This window comes from Mobula hypostoma, chromosome 27 (genome assembly GCF_963921235.1).
Source record: "Mobula hypostoma chromosome 27, sMobHyp1.1, whole genome shotgun sequence".
In the NCBI taxonomy this organism is placed as follows: domain Eukaryota; kingdom Metazoa; phylum Chordata; class Chondrichthyes; order Myliobatiformes; family Myliobatidae; genus Mobula; species Mobula hypostoma.
The window spans coordinates 15,220,357-15,242,237 of NC_086123.1; the positions used below are offsets into that span (position 1 = coordinate 15,220,357).

At 41.7% G+C, this 21,881-nt stretch overlaps 1 protein-coding gene across 1 annotated transcript in view; it reads left to right on the forward strand.

Moving 5' to 3' along the window:
* aacs (acetoacetyl-CoA synthetase) overlaps positions 1-21,881 on the forward strand; it is a 145,362-nt gene that overhangs the window by 3,548 nt on the left and 119,933 nt on the right. The window contains exons 3-4 of the mRNA XM_063034076.1: positions 1,568-1,688; positions 3,639-3,752. Coding sequence (XP_062890146.1) covers positions 1,568-1,688; positions 3,639-3,752 — 235 coding nt within the window. The remainder of the gene's footprint in view (positions 1-1,567; positions 1,689-3,638; positions 3,753-21,881) is intronic.

Genomic DNA, 21,881 nt, shown 5'->3' on the forward strand with positions numbered 1-21,881 from the left:
CTCTCCGAATATCCACAGTACCTCTTTGTCACTTTCGGTCTGTAGTTCGTACTTGTGTTCTATAATCCTTCAGGATACGTTACTTGGGGGGGGTGGGGTGGAATTACAAGGCATTGCTGGATAAGTAAAGATGGATTAGTCTTGGACTATCTGCCCCAGTATTTACATTTAGGGTTGACCAGATCCTGGGGTTGTTTGTGGAATTCTGTCTGAGCCAAATGAACAGATAGATTGCAGGGTCCTTTCAGAGCAGAATTGCCAATCGTCAAACTATTCTGTGGCAAAATTGCTCATTCAGAAGAAGAAAATAACGACGAGTGCAGCAATGCAGGGTGAAGGTGGGGCACAGGCTATGTTAGTAGTGAACTCCGCAGCAATATTTGTTTTGGTGCTTATGAAAGGTGGCTCTGGGCCATTGTAACCCTCCTGCAGAAGTCAAAGATTAATGAAGGCATTTATGAGGACTGAATTAGACTGTGGGTTTATACCTATGAAAGATAAGCTCCTTTTTAAAAAATTGTGTCAACAGAATAGTTTGGTGCTGAAGTCTAAGGGATGGGTAGTATAATCAACGGGAGAGTGGAAAAAAAGTAAAGGTGAAGATTATACACTGTAGCTTCATAACTTGTATATTTATTAACTGTGAATTGAAATGGATACACATGATTATACGTACTTCAGAAAATGAATTGGTGCACTGGGCACGCTTTTTGTTTTATTCCTACTTTCAGCTTGCAAGTTATTTTCTCAAGTAATACTAATTACTTTAAGACAGGGGCTCAGGTCCTCCAGGTCAGAAGGTTGTGGATTCAAGTCCCTTTCATATACTTCCCCATGGGGCATTCTTGCACATGTACTTGTCAGCAAAACAAAAATGCTCTATGAGGAAGTATATAATCCAAAATATGTTGTGAAAAGTCCAGGTCATTTTGATTAAAGTGTTTGCAGATTGTTAAACATAATTGATGTTTCAAATAGACAGCCTGGTTGAGTTGTTCTCTGTCTGTGAACAGATACCCATAAATCATCTGAACTTTGAAATACAGTTCATGTTGTAAATTCATTTAGAGATGCTTTACCATCTTGCTGGTGGCTTTGATTGTTGCATTTGTTTGAACTTTATGTTGAACTACAAGATAATTTTACCTTGTTGTTAAACCCATATTCCTGAATTCTAAGTAACAGGAAATCAATTTTAAACTGGTGGTTTTGCATCAACTGTGTATGTAGTATTTTTGGTCTTTTTAATGTTTTTAAGTACTTTGCTTACCTTATAGATTGTTTGTAAACCTGAATGTTAATAAAGTGAAAAGCACAAAAGTTTATTTTTTTAAAATTCTCCAATGGAATAAGCTGATAATAATCTATTGATCTAATAATCAGCTTTTAGTGATTTTTAAAAATAAAATATTTAAATATTCATCTGTTTCACATGTATTTGTGAATATATTAGTTAAAGTTGCAGTCTAGAATATAGGTTTAACTGTCCTTGTGTATAAACAGCGTACCTGGCTTATTCACGTTTTAAGTAAAATGAATAGTAAATTTTCTATTGATATTGCCGCAGGTGATTGACAGGAGGAAAGGAATTGCGGATGCTCCTGAGTGGTTCAAAGGGAGTAAATTAAACTATGCAGAAAATCTTCTGAAGCATAAAGATGATGACAAAGTGGCCCTTTATGCAGCATGTAAGTGTTTTGGTGTTTTGTGATTTTTCTTTTGTCAGTGATGTAAGTGAAATGGTTAAAGGCTCTCTTGACTGAAAAAGCCCTGACCTTTTTTATATATCTGCCTTGTGGCTCTGGAATATGGCACATCCAAGGCATTCTTCGCATCACCATGTATGACTGAAATATGTCTTAGCAAATCTCAGTTCAATTGAGTACATTTATAGGGACGAGGTCCAGCACCTGGCCGTGTGGTGTGCAGACAAACGCCTGGCCCTTAACACCCAGAAGACCAAGGAGATCATTGTGGACTTCAGGCATGCTAGGAGCCACACTCACGTCCCCATCTACATCAACGGAGCTGTAGTGGAACGTGTATCAAGCTTCAAATTCCTTGGTGTCCACATTTCCAAGGATCTCACCTGGTCCCTGGACTCCTCCATCCTGGTCATAAAGGTACAACAGGCACCTTTATTTCCTGCGGAGCATGAAGAAAGCTCACCTCTGTCCCAGGATACTAACAGTCTTTTACCGCTGTACCATTGAGAGCATACTCACCAACTGCATCTCAGTGTGGTATGGTAATTGTCCCGTATCGGACTGCAAAGCACTCCAGCGTGTGGCGTAAACTGCCCAGTGGATTATCAGCACCCAATTGCCCACCATTGAGAACATCTACCATAAACTCTGCCTGGGCAGGGTGAAAAGCATTATCAAGGATGCATCTCACCCTAACCATGGACTTTTTACTCTCCTCCCATCCGGTAGGCGCTACAGGAGCCTCCGCTCCCGCACCAGCAGGCACAGGAAGAGCTTCTTCCTTGAGGCTGTGACACTGCTGAACCTCTCATCACAGCACTAAGCAGTATTGCACCCATATTGTACTGTCTCAGTACTTTTATATTTGTGTGCTGTAGCACTTACTTTTTATTCGCAGTTATTTTGTAAATAACACTATTCTTTGCATTTCAGGTCAGATGCTAACTGCATTTCATTGGCTTTGTTCTGTACTTGGCACAATGACAATAAAGTTGAATCTAATCTAATCTAATCTCAGTACAATGAGAAATTATCTTTTTGTTAAAGATCTTCAGTTCTCTGATGGTAATCTGGTTAATCTGAAAGGGAAAATCAGTAACTGTCTTTCACCTGCACCTAATTCCTCCCTGCTGATCATAACTTTCAGTGCTATCTCAAGGAAGTTATCCAGTACAGTGCATTTATGCATGTCCTAGAAGTCATTATGATCCCTCTTTTAGATTTTATTAGTTGGCTGGTATTTAGAGGAGCTGTTGTGGAATTCCTGTTTCCTGTGAAATGTTTAGTAAATAATTCTTCACGAGGACGTTTCAAAAATAGATGCCCATTGAAGAAATTCCTGAGCTAGAGGTATGCATTGAAAGCCTTTATATTACTGGTTAATAATTTCTCAGTAAGTGTGACGACAGAAGGCTAAGTAGTTGCCACACCTTGAGCACACTTGCGGAAGTATTCAATATGTTAAATCAGTTTCTAAAATACCAGCAATAGAATATTGGTCCACTGGGTTGGATCATTTTTATTGTTCTGTTCAAATATGTTTTTGTTTTGCTTTTTTTGGTATTTTAAAATAATCCTCATTAGGGAGTTGACTTCCTGATGCAGTTTGTCTTCCTGTATTTTGCCAAACACCAGATTAAATCTCCACACTTACACTGATTGTTTTGGGATCTATTGTTGTAATTAATTACATATATTATACAACTGTGTATATTGTCCCATGCCATCAAATTTTAATTTTATTTCTAATCAAAATATTTCTTATCAATGGATAAATAATGGCAGCCTCTCGTAATTATTATCAGTATTTCATAGAACATAATCAAAGTGGTCTTTATGATGCTGGGGTATATACACAATTGCAAAGTGTATTCCAGCTCACATGAGATGATTGGATTATTGCCCATTTTAATCTGTTACTTTGCTTAACAGCAGAGGGGAAGGAGGAGATTGAGAAAGTGACGTTTGGAGAGCTGAAGAGGGATGTTGCTCTGTACGCTGCGGCGCTCCGAAAGATGGGGCTGAAGATAGGTGACAGAGTTGTAGGTAGGTTTCTTTTTGACGTCTAACAGACTTTTAACTTTTTTTTTCATAAATGCTTTATAAGCAACTTATTTTCTAGTATCAAACATGTTAATTAGAAAATTGCTGTGTTAAAGAGATACTTCTTGGGTAGTCTACATAGTTGATTCTGCTCTTCAAATTAAGTTGTATATAAGTCTTGTTTTATTTCAATGTATGGCCCAAACTATTTAGTTTTCGATGTTTGATGTACTGTACTTGTTTTCGCTGGAGGAAGAAATATTTAAAATATTCAAATCAGCCAGTGGGGCAGTTGACTGAAGTCAGAATTCAAAATAAAACTTGTGTTTGCCACGTACATACACAATTATTCAATGTAAATAATGATGAATTACCTGGAAAATATTTATATGACAACTATTACCTGAGAGCTGCATGAACTGGTAGGGTGCACCATATGACCTTGCTCTGCACAATTTGCCTCTTTCTCATGTTACAACAGTATTGTGTTGACATCGAAGTACTATTTCCTTACAGGCATTTTGGTACAGTACTTCCCCTGATGGTGTTTAAACGATTACAAACTTGTAATGTCTGCTGCTTTTAAACTGCGGTTCCAAAGTCTGATATCAAGAAACACTTGTTTGTGTGGATCCAGTTGACTTGGAGCATCACTTTTAGCCACTGGATTAGCTTTTAATGCCAGTTTCAGTTCGTCTGAGGTGTGAAAACTATCAACTGATACTGTAACACAATAGTTAAAACATATTACAGTACAGCAACAGGCCTTTCAGCCCACAATGTTGTGCTGAACCAGCTAAAAAGAAAAAAAACAAAAACTAATCCCTCCTGTCTCCAGTGTCCATATCCCTCCATCCTCCTCAAATTCATGTGCCCATCTAAATCTCTTAAAAGCCTCCAATGTATTTGCCTGTACCACCACACCAGGCATCCACCACTCACTTGTGTTTTTAAAAAAAAACTTGCCCCTCGCATCCACTTTGAAGAATTTAAATTCTTGTGAATTTAAATTGAAGTGTATTGAGAGTTGACATCAACCGGGAAATAGCCAAATGGTTAAAAAGGAATGTCTTTGAGTTCACATTCCGCTTTGCAGCCCAGAGGCAATAAGGGATGGATATTAGTTAGTGTAACATGAATCCTTTGTGAATGAATCAGTGAAAAATATGCCTTTCCATTTAATTGTACCCAGCTACCAGGCAACATCATTCCTACTTGCTGACTGGCTACAAATACTACCTGGACAGTACAACATGGAGAGCCCATGTAGCAAGTTCCCCGTCTACACCCAAAGGAATGCCAGAGACCGATACAGTTCGGCACCAGTAGCGTCGCAGGAGTTGCCAGTCAGAGTTGACCTCAACGTATGACTGTTTTAGGGACTCCAGCTCTGGATTTGTCCCTCAAGGTTTACTCCTGCAACCTCCTCCGTGACTGGATATAGTTGCGAGGCGTGGAAGTTTGAGAATAGAGTTTTCCTTCTAGACGTGCTGTCAACCACGGCTGACGAGCCCCACCTGTCCAAAGTGACCGGTTTTAAGGTGCCAGTAACCCGCCTTTGTCCCTTCTCCTGTCAGTAGAAATGATTCCGCCAGGCTTAGTAGCTAAGCCACACGTGAAGTCCAGGAGCTGGACTTGGTTGTCAGAGTCTATTTGAGACAGACGCCATTGGGAGCATTTGATAGGTAGTGGGAGCTTGTCCCCATTACCACTCCTGGCTATAACAACCTTAAGGAACCAAAATGGTATATATGTTAATACTAAGTACAGTGATGAGTGGGAAACAGCAATGGAATAAGATTGTAGCGCAATCTGCAGCAGTGCAAAAAGAAATGTTGAAGAGATAGTCATGGAATTAATAGGAAGAGTTAAGAGTCTGAGAATGTGGCAGCATCGCTGGGAAAGGGATGTGAAAGAGGTGATTGGTTCAGAAGTCTGTTAGCAGAGGGGAAGAAGCAGTACCAAAGTCTGATCATCTAGGCTTTCAAGCTCCTGTATGCTCCAGAAATGCCACATTGTATCAATTAATCAACTAACACCGCACTAAAGTTGCAGCTTTTTTTTTGACACAGTGTAGGTGACATACCCAATATTTATTGGGTGGTACAGTAGGCTGTGCAAATATCTCACAATGCCCCTGGCCGGGTTTGAATTAAGATATCCACTGCTGCCTTTGTGGAGTTTGCACGTTCTGTCTGTAACTGCCTGCACATTTCCCAGGTGTTCCCATTTTTTTTCCCCTCACACCTCAAAGATGAGTTGGTTGTTAGACTCTTTAAATTACCCCTTAGTGCAGGGGTCCCCAATCCGGGGTCCACAGACACCCCCCCCCCTCGGTTAATGGTAGGGGTCTATGGCATAAAAATGGTTGGGAACCCCTGAGTTAGTGGGTGCTTTCGTATAATATTAATGAGCACAGGTGAGGGAGTAAGTTGGGGGAAATGCAGGGGGAGGGAGGATGCGTTTGATGGCGATGCTTTGAGATAGAATAGACTTGATGGGCTGAATGGCCTCCTATGGCAGAAGGAAGTAAAATAAAAGACTATTAACATTTCCTAGTTGCCCTTGGGAAGGTTGACAGTGGGCCACAACTTTGCACTTTTAGAACCAGAAATGTTACCACAGGTGCTGCCTGGCCTGCTGAGAATTTACAGTATTTTCTGTTTGTGTTGCAGTCTGAGAGGTGCTGTTATTGCAGTACACTTTGTGAGCCAAAGTGTGCCAGCAGCAGACATGGTGAATTTAGTGTGGTAAATTGTGTTCCGGTCAAAGGGACTGCATGCTGTTAGTTTAGTGATTGTTGCTGAAGCTGTATTTGGGCAGGGAAGTGGAGGTACCTGAATAATACCCCAAATCCTACAACTTCAGATCTCTCAATGGAATGAATGTCATTAAAGAGGCTTCAGGCCCAGAACATTGTAGGAATTGCTCAGAGGAGTCGACATGTCCCAAATCTGGGATCTTTGACCTTCAGCAGTCAGTGCTGTAGATGTATTGAGTGCATGTAGTTCTGGGTTGCAGCTTTTTATTTCTACAGTTTTTCTGGTCCCAGTGGCCTTCGTGTATCTAGTATTCTTGACTTTGTTTTTCTTGTGACCTAGAGTGAATCAAAGTGATTAAAGTCTGGTATCTTGGGAGAGGGAAAAACTCAGGACTTCTGCCAATAAAAAGTTGCATGTATGTGGTACTCGTGTGCTGGGCATGTCATTGATGAGGTTGGAGATGTTTGTGGAGACTCCTGGTGTTTAACCTCTTTGCGTAGTAGCTGTTTAACCTCTCGAAGTGGCATGATCTATTGATCTGGATTTACTTGACTTCTTGGCGACATGAGGAATCTGAACACCTTTTGGACTCGGGCTGAACTACGGAGGATGGGGTGGGGAGGGGAGGAGGACTGGCCCCTGCACAGGCAGCACGCAGGCCCACCGGTGCGTGGACACGCCCTGCTGCTTGCGAACCAGATCCCCAGCAATGGGTAAATAGCCCCACTGCCTTGTGGGCAGCCTCGGGAGAGAGGAAGGCCAGGGGAGTAAACCCAGACAGCAAATCCAGAGCAGAGCCACTGGGGCGGCTGGACATCACTGAACAGCCTTCCGGTAGCTCCTGGTGCCAAGCGTATCGCTTCATAAGCTTTCCTTTGGACTACACCAGTGAGGCCGAGAGGAGGATCTTGACGACTGGGCATCTCAGAACCTCCATACCTTTCGCCCAGGCTGGTGCCCTGGAGGGGTCATGCCAGTGCTGCAAAATCTTCCATTGTCCTTCAAGACAGATGGATGCCATCATCAGCACTTGCTGATCTGACGTCAGATATAAATGGGGCTGCTCGTGACATACTACTTTGTACTGCTCTCACTAAAAACTGTTTGGTCCTCTAGTTTATTCTAGTAGAGTGAGGGATGTGCCAAGCCATGATACACACATGATGTTGGAAACAACATTGCTGCCTCCTCAAAATGCCCAAATTAGACCTACTGTCCTTCTATCCGATTTGGCTTGGTGATAGCTTACACATGGAGCCTTGTCTGCACAGGAACTTTAAAATTGTGAAGCCTACATTGAAGGATTGTAACAGTTTATATGTTATAAACTTGACCTATCTTTTAGAGTAGATCCCTTCCATTTGAGGGACTTGGGGGCATCTTCTAAGGGGGTAAGCAACAAGAAAGCTGGTCTTAGGATCTTTAGAAGGCTTGAAAAACTGATGCACAAATCAATATTGTCTTTCAATTAAATTATCTGAAAAACTGAATATTACTCTTTGAATTGTTGAATAAAAATGAAGAGGATTTCCTCTGAGATCAATGCACAGAGATAAGTCAATTTGATACCACAGATCAGAAGGAAATGTTCTGAACAGATGTCCCACTGTATCACTTCTGTAAGAATAAGATTTTTCTGCTTTTATTGCCAGTGAAATTTGATATTGTATCACATTTGTATCAGAAGAGTATGCAAAGGCCTACACAAGGACTCCTGCTCCTTTCTGCGTTCAAACATGAGCGATTCAACCCACATCTAGTATTTTAATCGCTGGAAGTGGAAGTAAAAACATTTGCAGCTTTGCCTCGTTTGTGACATCATGTTTCTGGAATTTTTGTTTTGCTATGCGGAAGATTTCTGATAAATGAAAGCGAGTTAGCTGTTTAATCCTAAAGATGACAGTGAACTAGGACAATTCTACAAATGTAAAGAAGATATTAGAAAGGGTTCAGAGGATGTATAAGATAAGATTAACAAGCGATGCCTTATGACTACAAATCTTGAAAACAGGATCAACATTCTGAATCTCTGAAGTTTTTTTTGTTCTCTATTATACTATCATTGGGACCTGTAACCGGAGTTTTATTGTGGGAAGAAAATACTTTTTCAAGTCTTTAACTGAATATTTATTTCCTCATTTTTGTCTATAATCAAGAAAGAGAGCTAATTCTAACCAAACCAATTGGTGCTACTGGCGATCTCCGCAGACTTGTTATACTTGTATGATGCGCCCTCCAATCACTTCAAAAATTGTTCCAAAGTCGAAGATATGTATTCAATGCTTTATTAGCGATTAGCAAACATACAAACTTCAAGCGATGAAACTTGAGTGTTACTAAGCGGTTATCAAAAGATATGACATCCTTCTGTCCCCAGTGGCCAACTGCCCCGAACAAAGCACAAATATGAAACTTATTCCCTTCGCTTTTACCATGCCCCACTCGTGACTAATTACCATAATAAACAAGCAACACAGAATACCCTGCAGATAGAGAACAGATACAGGGCTCCTACACTAGTTAATGTGATCAAACCAAGTCAGCGCAGTTTTATGAAAGGTAGACAGACCATGGTTAATAAATTTGCTAGAGTTCTTTTGAGGGTACAATAGGCAGAACTGGTAGAGGTAGAGGTGCAGTATTTGGGTTTTGAGAAAGCATTTGAAAGATGCCACATAAAAGGCTGGTATATAAAATAAGAGCATGTATTAAGGGAAGTGTATTGACGTGGATTGCAGATTAGTTATCCCATAGAAGACAGTCAGAATAAACAAGTCTTTTTCAGATTTGGACATAAGCAACCAGTGGAACCCACTAGGTTCAGTTCTTTTGAGTCTCAATTATTTATGATTTTATATTAATGATCTGGAGGAGTGGGTAGAGTGCAAGACATCCAAATTTGCCTGTGGCACAAGATAAGGTAGGAGGTATGCTAATCAGGCAAAATCCTGGTAATTGGAGTTTAATGTGGAAAGTGTGAGGTTATGCTCTTCAGTAGGAAGTAGCAAACTACATATTATCATCCAAATAGAGATTTCAGCTGAGCAAGGTACAAAGGTATCGCAGTGTTCTTGAGCATGAATGGGCAGATAAATGTTCACAGGTGGGTGCAGCAAGTGGCTGGGATGGCTAATTACATGTTGGATTTAATTGCAGGTGGCTTGAAGTTCAGAAATGAGGAAGTGCTGTTGCAGTTGTACAAGATACTGGTGAGGCCACACCCGGAGTACTCTGCACAGTTTTAGTCCCCTTCTTTTACAAAGTACTCGAGATGCTGACATCAAAGGCAATCCAAAAGAGAATCGCTGGGCTAGCTCCTGCAATAAGGCACAGGAGCATAATTGGGCCGCTGAGTTTGCTCTGCCGCTTTGATGATAGCTGATTTATCTTTCCCTCTCAGCCCTATTCTCCTGCCTTCTCCACATAATCTTTGACAGCCTTGCTAGTCGAGAAGCTATGCACTTCTGCTTTAAATATACCCGGTGACTTGTCCGCCAAAGACTAACTGGCCTGTAATTTCCTGTCCTTTTCCTCTCTCCCCACTTAGAATGGGGTGACATTTGTGATTTTTTTTTCCCCCCCCAGACCCCTGGAACCATTCCCGGAAGTGATTCCTTCAAGCTTAATACTAATCTCTTCACCATCTCTTCAGCTGCCTCTTTCAGAACCCTGAGGGAAAGTCAATCTGACCCAGATGACTATCCACCTTCAGACCTTTCAGCTTCCTAAACTCCTTAATACTATCAATGATACTCACTTTTGCACCTCCCCAGCTCGCTCGGATTTCTGGTATGGTGTTCAACCATAGGCAGAGTTAGTAGAGGTGCAGTACTTGGGTTTTGAGAAGGCATTTGAAAGGTGCCACATAAAAGGCGGGTATATAAAGTAAGAGCATGTATTGTTAAGGGAAGTGTATTGACGTGGATTGCAGAGTAGTTATCACATAGATAACTAAAGACTGATGCAAATTACTTGTTCAGTTCATCTGCCATTTCTTTGTTCCCCATTACTATTTCTCCAGCTTTATTTTTACACTGGTCTGAAGTCCATTCTTGCCTCTCTTTTACTCTATATCCGAAACATCTTTAGTACCCTCTTTTATGTTATTGGCTAGCTTCCCATTTAGGACTTTTTTTTACCCTTGCAGTCTCTTAACTCTACCTGCAAGTATTCTATATCTTCTGATCCTCTGTCACTTCTTGTTAAGGATTTGATTTCATTTTTTACTGACAGAGCCACTCCACCCCATCTGCTCGCCTGCCTGTCTTTTCGGAAGAAAGTCTATTTTTAGATGCTTGGCTCCTAATTGTGACTTTCTTTCAGGGTGACTCACAGATGCCAACGGTGACATAAATCAAATCAAATCAAATCAAGTTTAATTATCGTTCAAGCCATGCGTAGGTACAGCTGAATGAGACAGTGCTTCTCTGGGACCAATGGTGCAGAACGTTCAAAAATAGCAAGCAAACATTCAAAAAAAAAGTGAGTAACAAATTCAAAGAAGCATAGTCACTCAAAAAAAAAACATGTACTCCAAGACCTTGAGCAGCAATGTCCGGCAATCGATGATACAGGCTCCTGGCAGTGCACAGACACACGCAACCCAACCTGTGATTCCACTGCTCGAACACTGCAGAGCAGCACTGAGGGGAGAGGGCAGGCCCCAGTCAAGCTCAACCATGCTGTAGCACTTCCACGTCTTCTCACCTGGTCTGCAGCAGCAGGCAAGCCCGAGGCTTGAGGCCCAGTTCTGGCTACAGCCAAGGCTGCACAGCTCCCGTGTTGACTGTCGCTTCACCAGACAAGGGTAAAGCCTGATTTATACTTCTGTGTCAACTCGACGCTGTAACCTACGCAACCGACCGACGTGCGTCGTGAGCATTTATACTTGGCGTTGGTGTGTCTGCGTCGCTCTGCAATTCGGGCAGGTCACACATACGCACACACCTGCCCGCGCAAGGCTTCATGGTCATGGTAGTCTTTCTCGGGGTAAGCAAGTTTAAAGCCAGTGTCTTTTTTCGTAAAAGCGAAATGTGTCCTCCATAATTTCAGAAGTCTGTAAAGCTTTATGGAAAGCACTGCAGCCAGAGTTTCTTCCCGGCCCTTCAGTATTGCAGCGTAGGAGGAAATGCGATGCTACCAAGTGGACCAATCACAGCTGTTGTGTTCTGCGTTGCCGCGACACGTAGTTACATTTTGGGAGAGGTGCGCGTCAGGCTACGGCGTAGGAATCTGCATTGGCTCTGCGTAGGGTTTGTGGCGACGCAGTACTTACGGCGTCGAGTTGACGCAGAAGTATAAATCGGGCTTAACAGGCCTGCAGTAACTTGCGTTATCTTTGTCCAACAGAGCCAATTTCTAACTGTCTTGGCAGTACAGGCTGTGTGTGCAAAAAAAGCACAACAGCATCTCTTCCACCTCTGGCAACTGAAGAAGTTTGGCATAGGCCCCCAAATCCTCAAGACCTTCTACAGGGGCACCACTGAGAGCATCCTGATTGGCTGTACACCACCTGGTATGGGAACTGCACCAACCTTGATCGCTGGGCAGTGATCTATGGATCGCTGCCCAGTGCATCTATGGATGTGAGCTTCCCTCCATTAACAACCTTTACAGCAGCAGTTACATAAAGAAGGCCTGGAAGATCATCGGGGACACCAGTAGCCCCAACCATAAACTGTTTCAGCTGCTTCCGTCTGGCAAATGGTACCACAGCAATAAAGCCGGGACCAACAGGCTACGGAACAGCCTCTTTCTGCAAGCGATTGGACTTATAAATTTACATGTCTGCACATTGTGATGGAGTCATAACACAAAGATTTTTACTCACTCACGTGGGACGGTGGTAAGATTTAAATAAATTCAAGTTCATCTACTTTATTTTGCATACAGCATGAATTCAAATATAACACCTTCACTCCTGTTTTCACCACTTCTCTTCTCAAATTGGTCTCCCTGTTGCCTGAAGTTGAATTCTTCCCTTTCTAAACTTCCTGTCTTATTTTTTTTATTCTGGAGACTAAAATAACCTCGCCTGCATTCTCCTTCCCTTTTACTTTATCCATACTTCTCCAGTCTGTTGAACCCATCCCCCTACTATTTAGTTTAAAGCCCTGTCCACATCCTAGTTAAGTGATTCACCAGGACCTTGGTCCCAGCATGGTTCCTGTCCTATTGGAACAGCTCCCTTCTTTCCCAACACTGGTACCAATATCCTAGGAATTCAAATCCACCTCTCCACACCAATTTTTGAGCCTCAAATTTAACTCTTAATCTTATTAATCCTGTGCCTGAACATCTAATAAGTTAGGGGTGTATACAGTGGAGATGCTGGCGGTGTTAGTTGTGTTGCGATGGGTGGCGAAAGCTAGACAAGTCAAAGTGTTGATATGCTCAGATTCATCCTCAGTCCTAGCAAGTTTAAGGTCTTTTCACACAAACAGTCGGCAAGATGTACTTTATGAAGTCCTTCAGTCAGTCACAAGAATTGCAAATCAGGGAGGTCAGGTAAAATTTCTATGGGTTCCAGCACATGTAGGGGTGAGGGGGAATAAAAGGGTGGATGAGTTGGCAAAGAGGGCATTAAAGAAAGAAAATATAGAAATGCACATTAGTATCAGTAAAGCAGAGGTTAAGTGTGTAATCTGGGAAAAAAATCAACCAAATGTGGCAAGAAAGATGGGACAGGGAGGGGAAAGGGAGGCATTTATATCAAATACAAAAGAGTGTTGCAGGTACTAGGGTAGGTAATGGAAACAGAAGAGAGGAAACTGTGTGGACTAGGTTAAGGCTGGGGCACTGTGCATTAAACAAAACATTGAAAATGATAGGGAAACACCAGACAGGATTGTGTGAGGAATGTCAGGAAGAGGAGTCAGTAAAACATGTAGTTTTGTGTTGCAGGAAGTGTGGGATACAGAGAGAGATGACGAGAATTAATCTAAGGGAATTGAGGGTGCAGGAGTTCACATTAAAAGGGTTGCTGGGTATGGGTGAGAGAGCACAGGTTAGGGTATTTTTAGCTTTCTTAAGGGATACAGGGTTTTTATATAGGATATAATGGATAAGCAAGAATTGGGTACTAGGATGGCCAAGGATGGGAGGATAAAGTGTAGGTTAGGGTGTGTGTGTGTGTGTGTGTGTGTGTGTGTGTGTGAGTGAGTGAGATTGGGTGAAGGGATTTAGAATGTACGTCTATTGCACAATCCAGAGCAGAAGGTGGCGGTAATGCACCATTAAGCTGGGTGCCAACCGCCGTAAAACAAGATGAAGAAGAAGAGCCCTGTGCCTGTTTGCATGGGGTGGTGGGGTGGAGATGCGTTTCCACCAGGGGAGGTATAAGATGCCCCTTCCCTCGGCTAGCCTGCAGATCACCCTTGGGCAAGGTGTAGCACGGGCTTGGCCCCCCCCCCCGATCAGGGTCACGTGAAGCCATGTGTGCAGGTTGCTAGATGGTTGTGTGATTATGCACTGGCTGCTCATAAGACCTGGTTATGTGATCACTGAAGCCAGGCAGACAATCTCTGAAGAGTATTGGTAATAGCTGGGGTCACCCACCTTGTAAAGACACTGCCCAGAGGAAGGCAATGGCAAACCATTTCCATAGAAAAAGAAAATTGCCAGGAACAATCATGGTCATGGAAAGACCATGATTGCCTATGTCATGCAACATGGTACATAACGAGTGAATGAAACTGTCAGCATGTGGCTCAGATAGCATTCCATAGGCTATTACCTTTTTTGGTTCTGTTTTTCAATTTAGTGCTATGCTGTTCAAATTCCCTCAGCAGAACCTCTTTCCTTGTTCTAACTATGGGCCGAGGCGCCTCCACCAACATTTCTTCAATTCATTACCTGCCTTACTTGCAGTCTCATCTTCCAGTGTAACTGCCTCCTGAAACACAGCATCCTGGTAACTCTCCCAGTCCTTGATGAGAGTGTCAACCTTTTAAAGAAATTAAATCTATATTCCTTGGAGTTTAAAAATAATATATAAATGAGGGGTGACCTAACTGAAACGTATAAGATCCTTGAGGGGCACAACAGGGTAGATGTTGAAATACTTCCAACTGTGGGAGAATCTGAATAGGGAAGTGTAGATACAAGATTAGGATAGTCACTTAAAACTGACATAAGTAAGAATTCCTTCTTTTGGTGAGTTGTGGAAGGTAGATAATCGTGGATAATGAGGGAGGAAGAGCAGGGAATTGGGGAATCTGGCACAAAAGGGGAGATGAGTCCTTGGACATACCAGCCATGATCATATTGAATGGTGGGGAGTACTTGGAAGAGCTGAGTTGCCTGTTGCTGCTCCTACTTTCTTAAGCTTTAGATCTGTGGATTTGTACTGTATCTGACACGCAGTAGAGACTCAGCAAAACCAGCCACACAAGTGCCTTGGCGACCGCAGAAGGCAAGAAGTTGGTAATTCTTCAGTGAACGGTTCGCTGCCTGACTTTAAAAACACTTCGATCAGTTGCAACACAGACGTGCAGTGTGATGGCATACTTTCCAGGCGAGTAACTCTGTAATACAATAAACCATTCAGGGTGAAGCCTTGCCTGCTATGCATGCCATTAACCAAAGCAAACAATATTCTTCCCACCTTGATGTGTGCACATGCAAATCTTAAAGGTTCCTTGTTGGTATATCCCAAGTCAAGGATTTCTTCTGTAAAGGCAAACGTCTGCAGCTACGTGGACCGCCATCATAACTTGGACAAATATAGACATTCTTCATCATCAAAGAATGCATAAATTATCCAGTCTTGAGATCTGTTTGCTTACACAAAGCAAGAAACCCAGAAAAACCCAATTCAAGAAAAAAAGAGCAACGCCCGATGTGCAAGAGAAAGGGAAATAAAACACACACACGAATTATGCAAACAATAACATTCCGAACCATATTGAATCCTCAGATCCGGAGTAGGCCCAAATGCATGCTCGTAGTTAAAAAGTTAAATTGTAGTTTAAAAAGCTAAATATAGACATTCTGCATTGTTCTTTGGTTAAAGGCCTAGAACAACCAATCCTGCAGTATTGTTAGGGGTACTTTCATTACATTACCTGTAGTGGTTGAAGAAACCCACAGCTATGTGCTCAAGAACAGTTAGGAGCATTAACGAGGTTATTACGGAATCTGGCTCGCTGGGGCTGCGAAACAATGGATCTACTACCAGCACAGTGTCACCCTGAGATTAGGTTGAGACATTGTCTTCAAAATTTCAAAGTACATTTATTATTAAAGTATGCAAGTATACAACCCTGAGGTTTGCCTTCCCTGCAGGGAGCCACGAAACGGGTTTGCTGTGTGGTAGTTACTCAGCAGTATTTGGGACAACTAGAATTGATTAATGTTTTAGCAGCACATAGTGTAAAAGAAAATGAGCAAGAGATTCAAATAAACAGACACATCTGCAGCAAATTCATAGAATGTAGAATAGCACTGGGACAAGCTGATTGGTCTATTCTAAACAAAGCGGCCTGCTACACGTGATCTGCATCCCTCCATTTTCTGCATAGTCATGTGTCTGCCTAAATGCCTTTTAAACATTACTGTCATATCTGATTCTACCTCTTCAGTAGGTTATTCTACACACCTACCTTTCTGTGTTTTTTAAAAAAAACTTGCCTTGCAAATCTCCTTTACGTTTCACCACTCCCACCCATCTTAAACCCATATCATCAAGAATTTGATATTTCTGCGCTGGGTGGGGTGGGGGCAAGAGATTCTGACTATCAACCTTGTCTGTGTCTCTTATTGTATAGTCATAGTCATACTTTATTGATCCCGAGGGAAATTGATTTTCGTTACAGTTGCCCCAACCAAGAATAGAGTATAACTTTATACTTCTATAAAGTCGTCCCTGAGCCTCAGATGCTTCAGAGAACTCAATCCATATTGCCCAACTTCTCCTGATAGCCATTATGCTTTAATCCGGGCAACGTTCTGGTGGACCTCTTCTGCGTTCTCTCCAAAGTGCTCTACACCCACCCCTGTTATGTGGCAAGCTGATCTGCACACGGGACTCGTGGCCTAACGAAAGGTTTACGCAGCTGCACCGTGTCTTCCTAGCTTGTATTTCACACCCTGAATGATGAAGGCAAGGACGTGTACACCTCCTTCGTTGCCCTATCCACTTGTGTGCTTACTTTCGGGGAACAGCAGACTTGCACCCCAGGATCATTCTGTACATCAATACTCCTAAATGTTCTACATATTTAACGTTTGCATCCCTCTGGCATTGGTGCTCCTCAAAGTGCTTATTCTCACACTTTAAAATTGCTGGTGAACGCAGCAGGCCAGGCAGCATCTCTAGGAAGAGGTACAGTTGACGTTTCAGGCCGAGACCCTTCGTCAGACCCTAGTCCTGACGAAGGGTTCCAGCCCGAAACGTCGACAGTATCTCTTCCTAGAGATGCTGCGTGGCCTGCTGCGTTCACCAGCAACTTTTACGTGTGTTGCTTAAAATTCCAGCCTCTGCAGATTTCCTCGTGTGTGCGTTATTCTCACACTTGCCTGGATTCTGTTCCACCCACTCTCTCCAAATTTCCAGCTGATCTGGATCCTGCTGAATCCTTTGCTAACCTTGCTCGTTATTCACAACCCCAGCAAATTGTATGTTACTAATCAGATCACTTGCAGTTCCATCTAAATCATTATTCTATATTGCAAACAACAGAGGTCCCCGCACTAATCCTTGGAAAAATACCACTAGTCACGAGATCCAGTCAGAAAAGCACTCTTGTTTTAACCAATTTACCAACATCCATGTGACTTAATCATCTGGACCAGCCTACCATTAGCGACCTTTTCAAGTGCTTTACTAAAGTCTACGTAGACAGCATCCACAGCCCTATGTTCATCATTCAACTTGTTATTTAAAAAAAAATTCAATCAGATTTGTGTGACGGGACCTCCCTTGCACAAAACAATGCTGATCATGCCTAGTAAGCCCTTGCTTTTCCAAATTCCAATCTGGGTACCTTCCTGAAAAACAATTAATGTTTCCGGATCAGGGACCTTTTATGAGCTGAAAGATGCCATTTGCATGCCTTTTACCTCAGAGAAGTTTCTGCTGATCTCTGATGAGCATGTTTGAAAGAATAAAGCACCAGTCATTGTGAATCTTGTACTTAAGCTTCTAATAAGGTCACAGTAGCATAATGCAGATTTACTTCTGTGATAGTAATTGGGGAAAATGTGTATTCGCTTTGAATATTGACCACTGAGGCAGAAGTTCACGTTGCTTGAACTTTTACCTGAAAAATCAAAATTAAAGCCCTTACTTCAATTTCTTCTTTTCCTGTAGAAAGGAAATTAAGTTTAGCCACTGAACAAATATTAGTTTCGCATTCTGACTAACCCTTTTACAAATTACTTGCAACATGTGATCTGATAAGGAACGGTAAAGTAGTAAAATTGATCTGAAATTAATGTCTGAGTTCTGAGTTACTGTGGTGAGAGATCGTAGATATTATAATACCTAGTTGGATAGAAAATAGATGCAGTTAGAATAACCACAACGGCGTAATTACCAGTTCTGACATTTATGTGTTTAAGCAACTAAAAGACCTGCTGGTATTATACAGAGGTAATCTCTCTAAAAGCTGCTTAGAAGCCAGTTTTAAATTTGTATGTCAGGGAGCACAAAGTAATCATTTGAATGCCAGGGCATTGAAAAGGACAAAGCCAATGTTTACATTGTTTGATCAACTTTTGATGATTCAAGGATCATTGCAGATAAATAGGCAATCTGAATAAGTTGGCATTGTACCAAACAGGACTATTTGAACAGGATGTAAAATGTACTGTTTTAGTTTGAATTGGATTTCTTCTGCAAATGTGTTTTATGTTGTCACAAAACTTACTTTAACTTCTAAACCCTGTTTGGAAAGGGGGAAGAAGTCTGGTCACAATAAGTTGCATCTTGCTCCTTGGAAGTTTTGGATAATTAATGGAAATAGGGCTACGTGCCTCCATTTTGTCAAGAAAGATTGTGGCTTAATTTTGAGCTTTCAATGCTTTGGATGAAATCCTATCCCCTCACAATTATTTTTGACAACCATCAATGGTCAAGGATTGATGGCTTAAGTCCTTCTACAAAGGCTTGAAGATGCAGTACTATTGAGGAATGTTTGTACATTCAGGAGTACATTCAGCCAGAGATTCATTCCTCCAAGATGCAGCACAGAGCATCATAGGAAGTCATTCCTGCCTGTGGCCATCAAACTTTACAACTTCTCCCCTGGAGGGTCAGACACCCTGTGCCGATAGGCTGGTCCTGGACTTATTTCATAATTTACTGGCATAACTTACATATTACTATTTAACTATTTATGGTTCTATTACTATTTCTATTACTATTTATTATTTATGGTGCAACTGTAACGAAAACCAATTTCCCCCTGGGATCAATAAAGTATGACTATGACTATTACAGTCAGGTGTTAAGCAGATGCACTTTCTGTTTTATTTTTACAAATCAGTGGTGATATTACCTTTCAACCAAATATTGTTAAATGTAGATTATCTAATTATTATCATAGTCTTGAGGTGACATCCAACTATATATGTGTACAGATGTATTTAGTATGGCTGCAAGAAAGTGAATCTCAGGGTTGTATATGGTGACACATATATACTAACTTTGAAATTTAATTATGACTCCGGAAGTTATATATTTATACTGCAAATATCTAATCAGCCAATCATGAGGCAGCAACTTAATGCATAAAAGCATGCAGTCATGGTCAAGAGATTCAGTTGTTGTTCAGAACAAACATCAGAATGGGGAAGAAATGTGATCTAAGTGAATTTGACTGTGGAATAATCGTTAGTGCCAGTCGGAGTGGTTTAAGTATTTCAGAAACTGCATATCTCCTGGTATTTTTACACACGACAGTTTGTAGATTTTACAGAGAATGTGTGGAAAAACAAAAACACATATAGTGAATGGAGTTTCTGTGGGCAAAACCACCTTGTTAATGGAAGAATGGCTAGACTGGTTCAGGTTGACAGGAAGGTGACAGTAACTCAAGTAACCATGTATTACAACTGTGGTGTGCTGAAGAGCATCTCTGATGCACAATATGTCAAATGTTGAAGTGGATGGGCTACGGCAGCAGGAGACTACAAACATACACTAGTGGTTACATGTTAGGTACAGGAAGTATTTTGGATGCCCTGAAACTGAGAGAGGTACGTGGACGATATATATGAATCCAGTTAAAGAGACAGTATTGTAGTTGGCTGTTTATTAGACCATGAGACCATAAGCTATAGGAGCAGAATTAGGCCATTTGGCCCATCAAGTCTGCTTCTCCATTTCATCATGGCTGATCCATTTTCCCTCTCGGCCCTAATCTCCTGCTTTCCTCCCGTATCCCTTCATGGCCTAACCAATCACGAATCTATCAACCTCTGTCTTAAATATAACCAATGACTTGGCCTCCACAGCTGCCCGTGGCAATGAAATCCATAAATTCATCATTCTCTGGCTCAAGAAATCCCCCCTCATCTGCTTCTAAAAGGACACCCCTCTATTCTGAAGTTGTGTCCTCTGGTTTAGACTCTCCCACCACAGGAAGCATCTTCTCCACATCCATTCTATTGAGGCCTTACAACATTTGATAGGTTTCAATGAGGTCACCACTCATTCTTCTGTATTCCAGTGAGTAGAGGCTCACAGCCATCAAATGTTTCTCGTATGAAAAGCCTTTCCATCCTAGAATCATTTTTGTGAACTTCCTTTGAACCATCTCCAATGTCAGCTTATCCTTTCTTAGATAAGGGGCTCAAAACTGCTCTTACTACTCCAAGTGAGGCCTCACCAGTGCCTTCTGAAGCTTCAATGTAACATCCTTGCTTTTATATTCTAGTCTTCGCGAAATGAATGCTAACATCACATTTGCCTACTTCAACCTGCAAATTAACCTTTAGGGAATCCTGCACAAGTACTCCCAAGTCCCTTTGCACCTCAGATTTTTAAATTTTCTCTCCATTTAGAAAATAGTCTGTGCTTTTATTTCTTCTATCCCATACCATACACTACCTAATGCTGTATTCCATCTGCCACTTTTTTGGCCATTCTCCTAATCTGTCTAAGTCCTTCTGTGGCCTCTCTACTTCCTGAAAACTACCTCCCCCTCCACCTGTTTGCAAACTTGGCAACAAAACCATCAAATTCCATCTTCCAAATCATTGGCATATAACATAGGAATAACCAATCCCAACACAGGCCCCTTTTTAACACTGCTAGTCACTGGCAGCCAACCAGAAAGGCTCCCTTTATTCCCAGTCTTTGCCTCCTGCCAATCAGTCAATGCTTTGTCCATGCTAATACTTTCCATGTACTACCATGGACACTTGTTAAGCATCCACTGAATCTCCTTTGTTTATCTTGCTCGTTATTTCTTCAAAGAATTCCAACAGATTTGTCAGATAAAAGAAATCATGCTGACTATGGTCTATTTGATCATGTGCCTCCAAGTACCCTAAAACCACATCCTTAACTATCAACCCCAATGTCTTCCCAACCACTGAGGTCAGACTAACTGGCCTATAATTTCCTTTTTTTTTGCCTCTCTCCCTTCTTGAAAGAGTGGAGTGACATTTGCAATTTTCCATTCTTCTGGAACCATGCCAGAATCAATTTATTCTTGAAAGATCATTACTAATTCTTCCACAATCTCTTCAGCCACCCCTTTCAGAACCCAGGAATGTATACCATCCGGTCCAGGTGATTTAACAACTTTCAGACCTTTTCAGCTTCCCAAGAACCTTCACTGTAGTAATGTCAACTTCACTCAGTTCTGCACTCTGACACTCTCAGACTATCACTGTACTGCTGGTGTCTTCTATAGTGAAGACTGATGCAAAATGCTTATTCAGTTCATCTGCAAATTCCTTGTCTCCCATTACTATCCTCGTGCATTGTTTTCCAGCGGTCCGATATTTACTCTTGCCTTTCTTTTACACTTTATATTTCTGAAGAAACTTTTGCTATCCTCTTTAATACTATTGGCTAGCTTACCTTTCTATTCCATCTTTTCCTTGTTTTTGACTTTTTAAGTTGGCTTCTGTTGCTTTTTAAAAAGCTTTCCGATCCCCTACCTTCCTACTAATTTTTGCTTTATTATATGCCCTCTCTTTGGCTTTTATGTTCAGTTTGACTTCTCTTGTCAGCCACAGATGTGTCATCTTTCCTTTAGAGTACTTGTTTCTCTTTGGGATGTATGTGTGTATCCTGCACCTTCTGAATTGCTCCCAGAAATTCCAGCCATTGCTGCTCTGCCGTCATCCCTGCCAGTGTAGAACTTCAATCAATTTTAGCCACCTCTTCTCTCATGCCTTTGTAATTCCCTTTGTA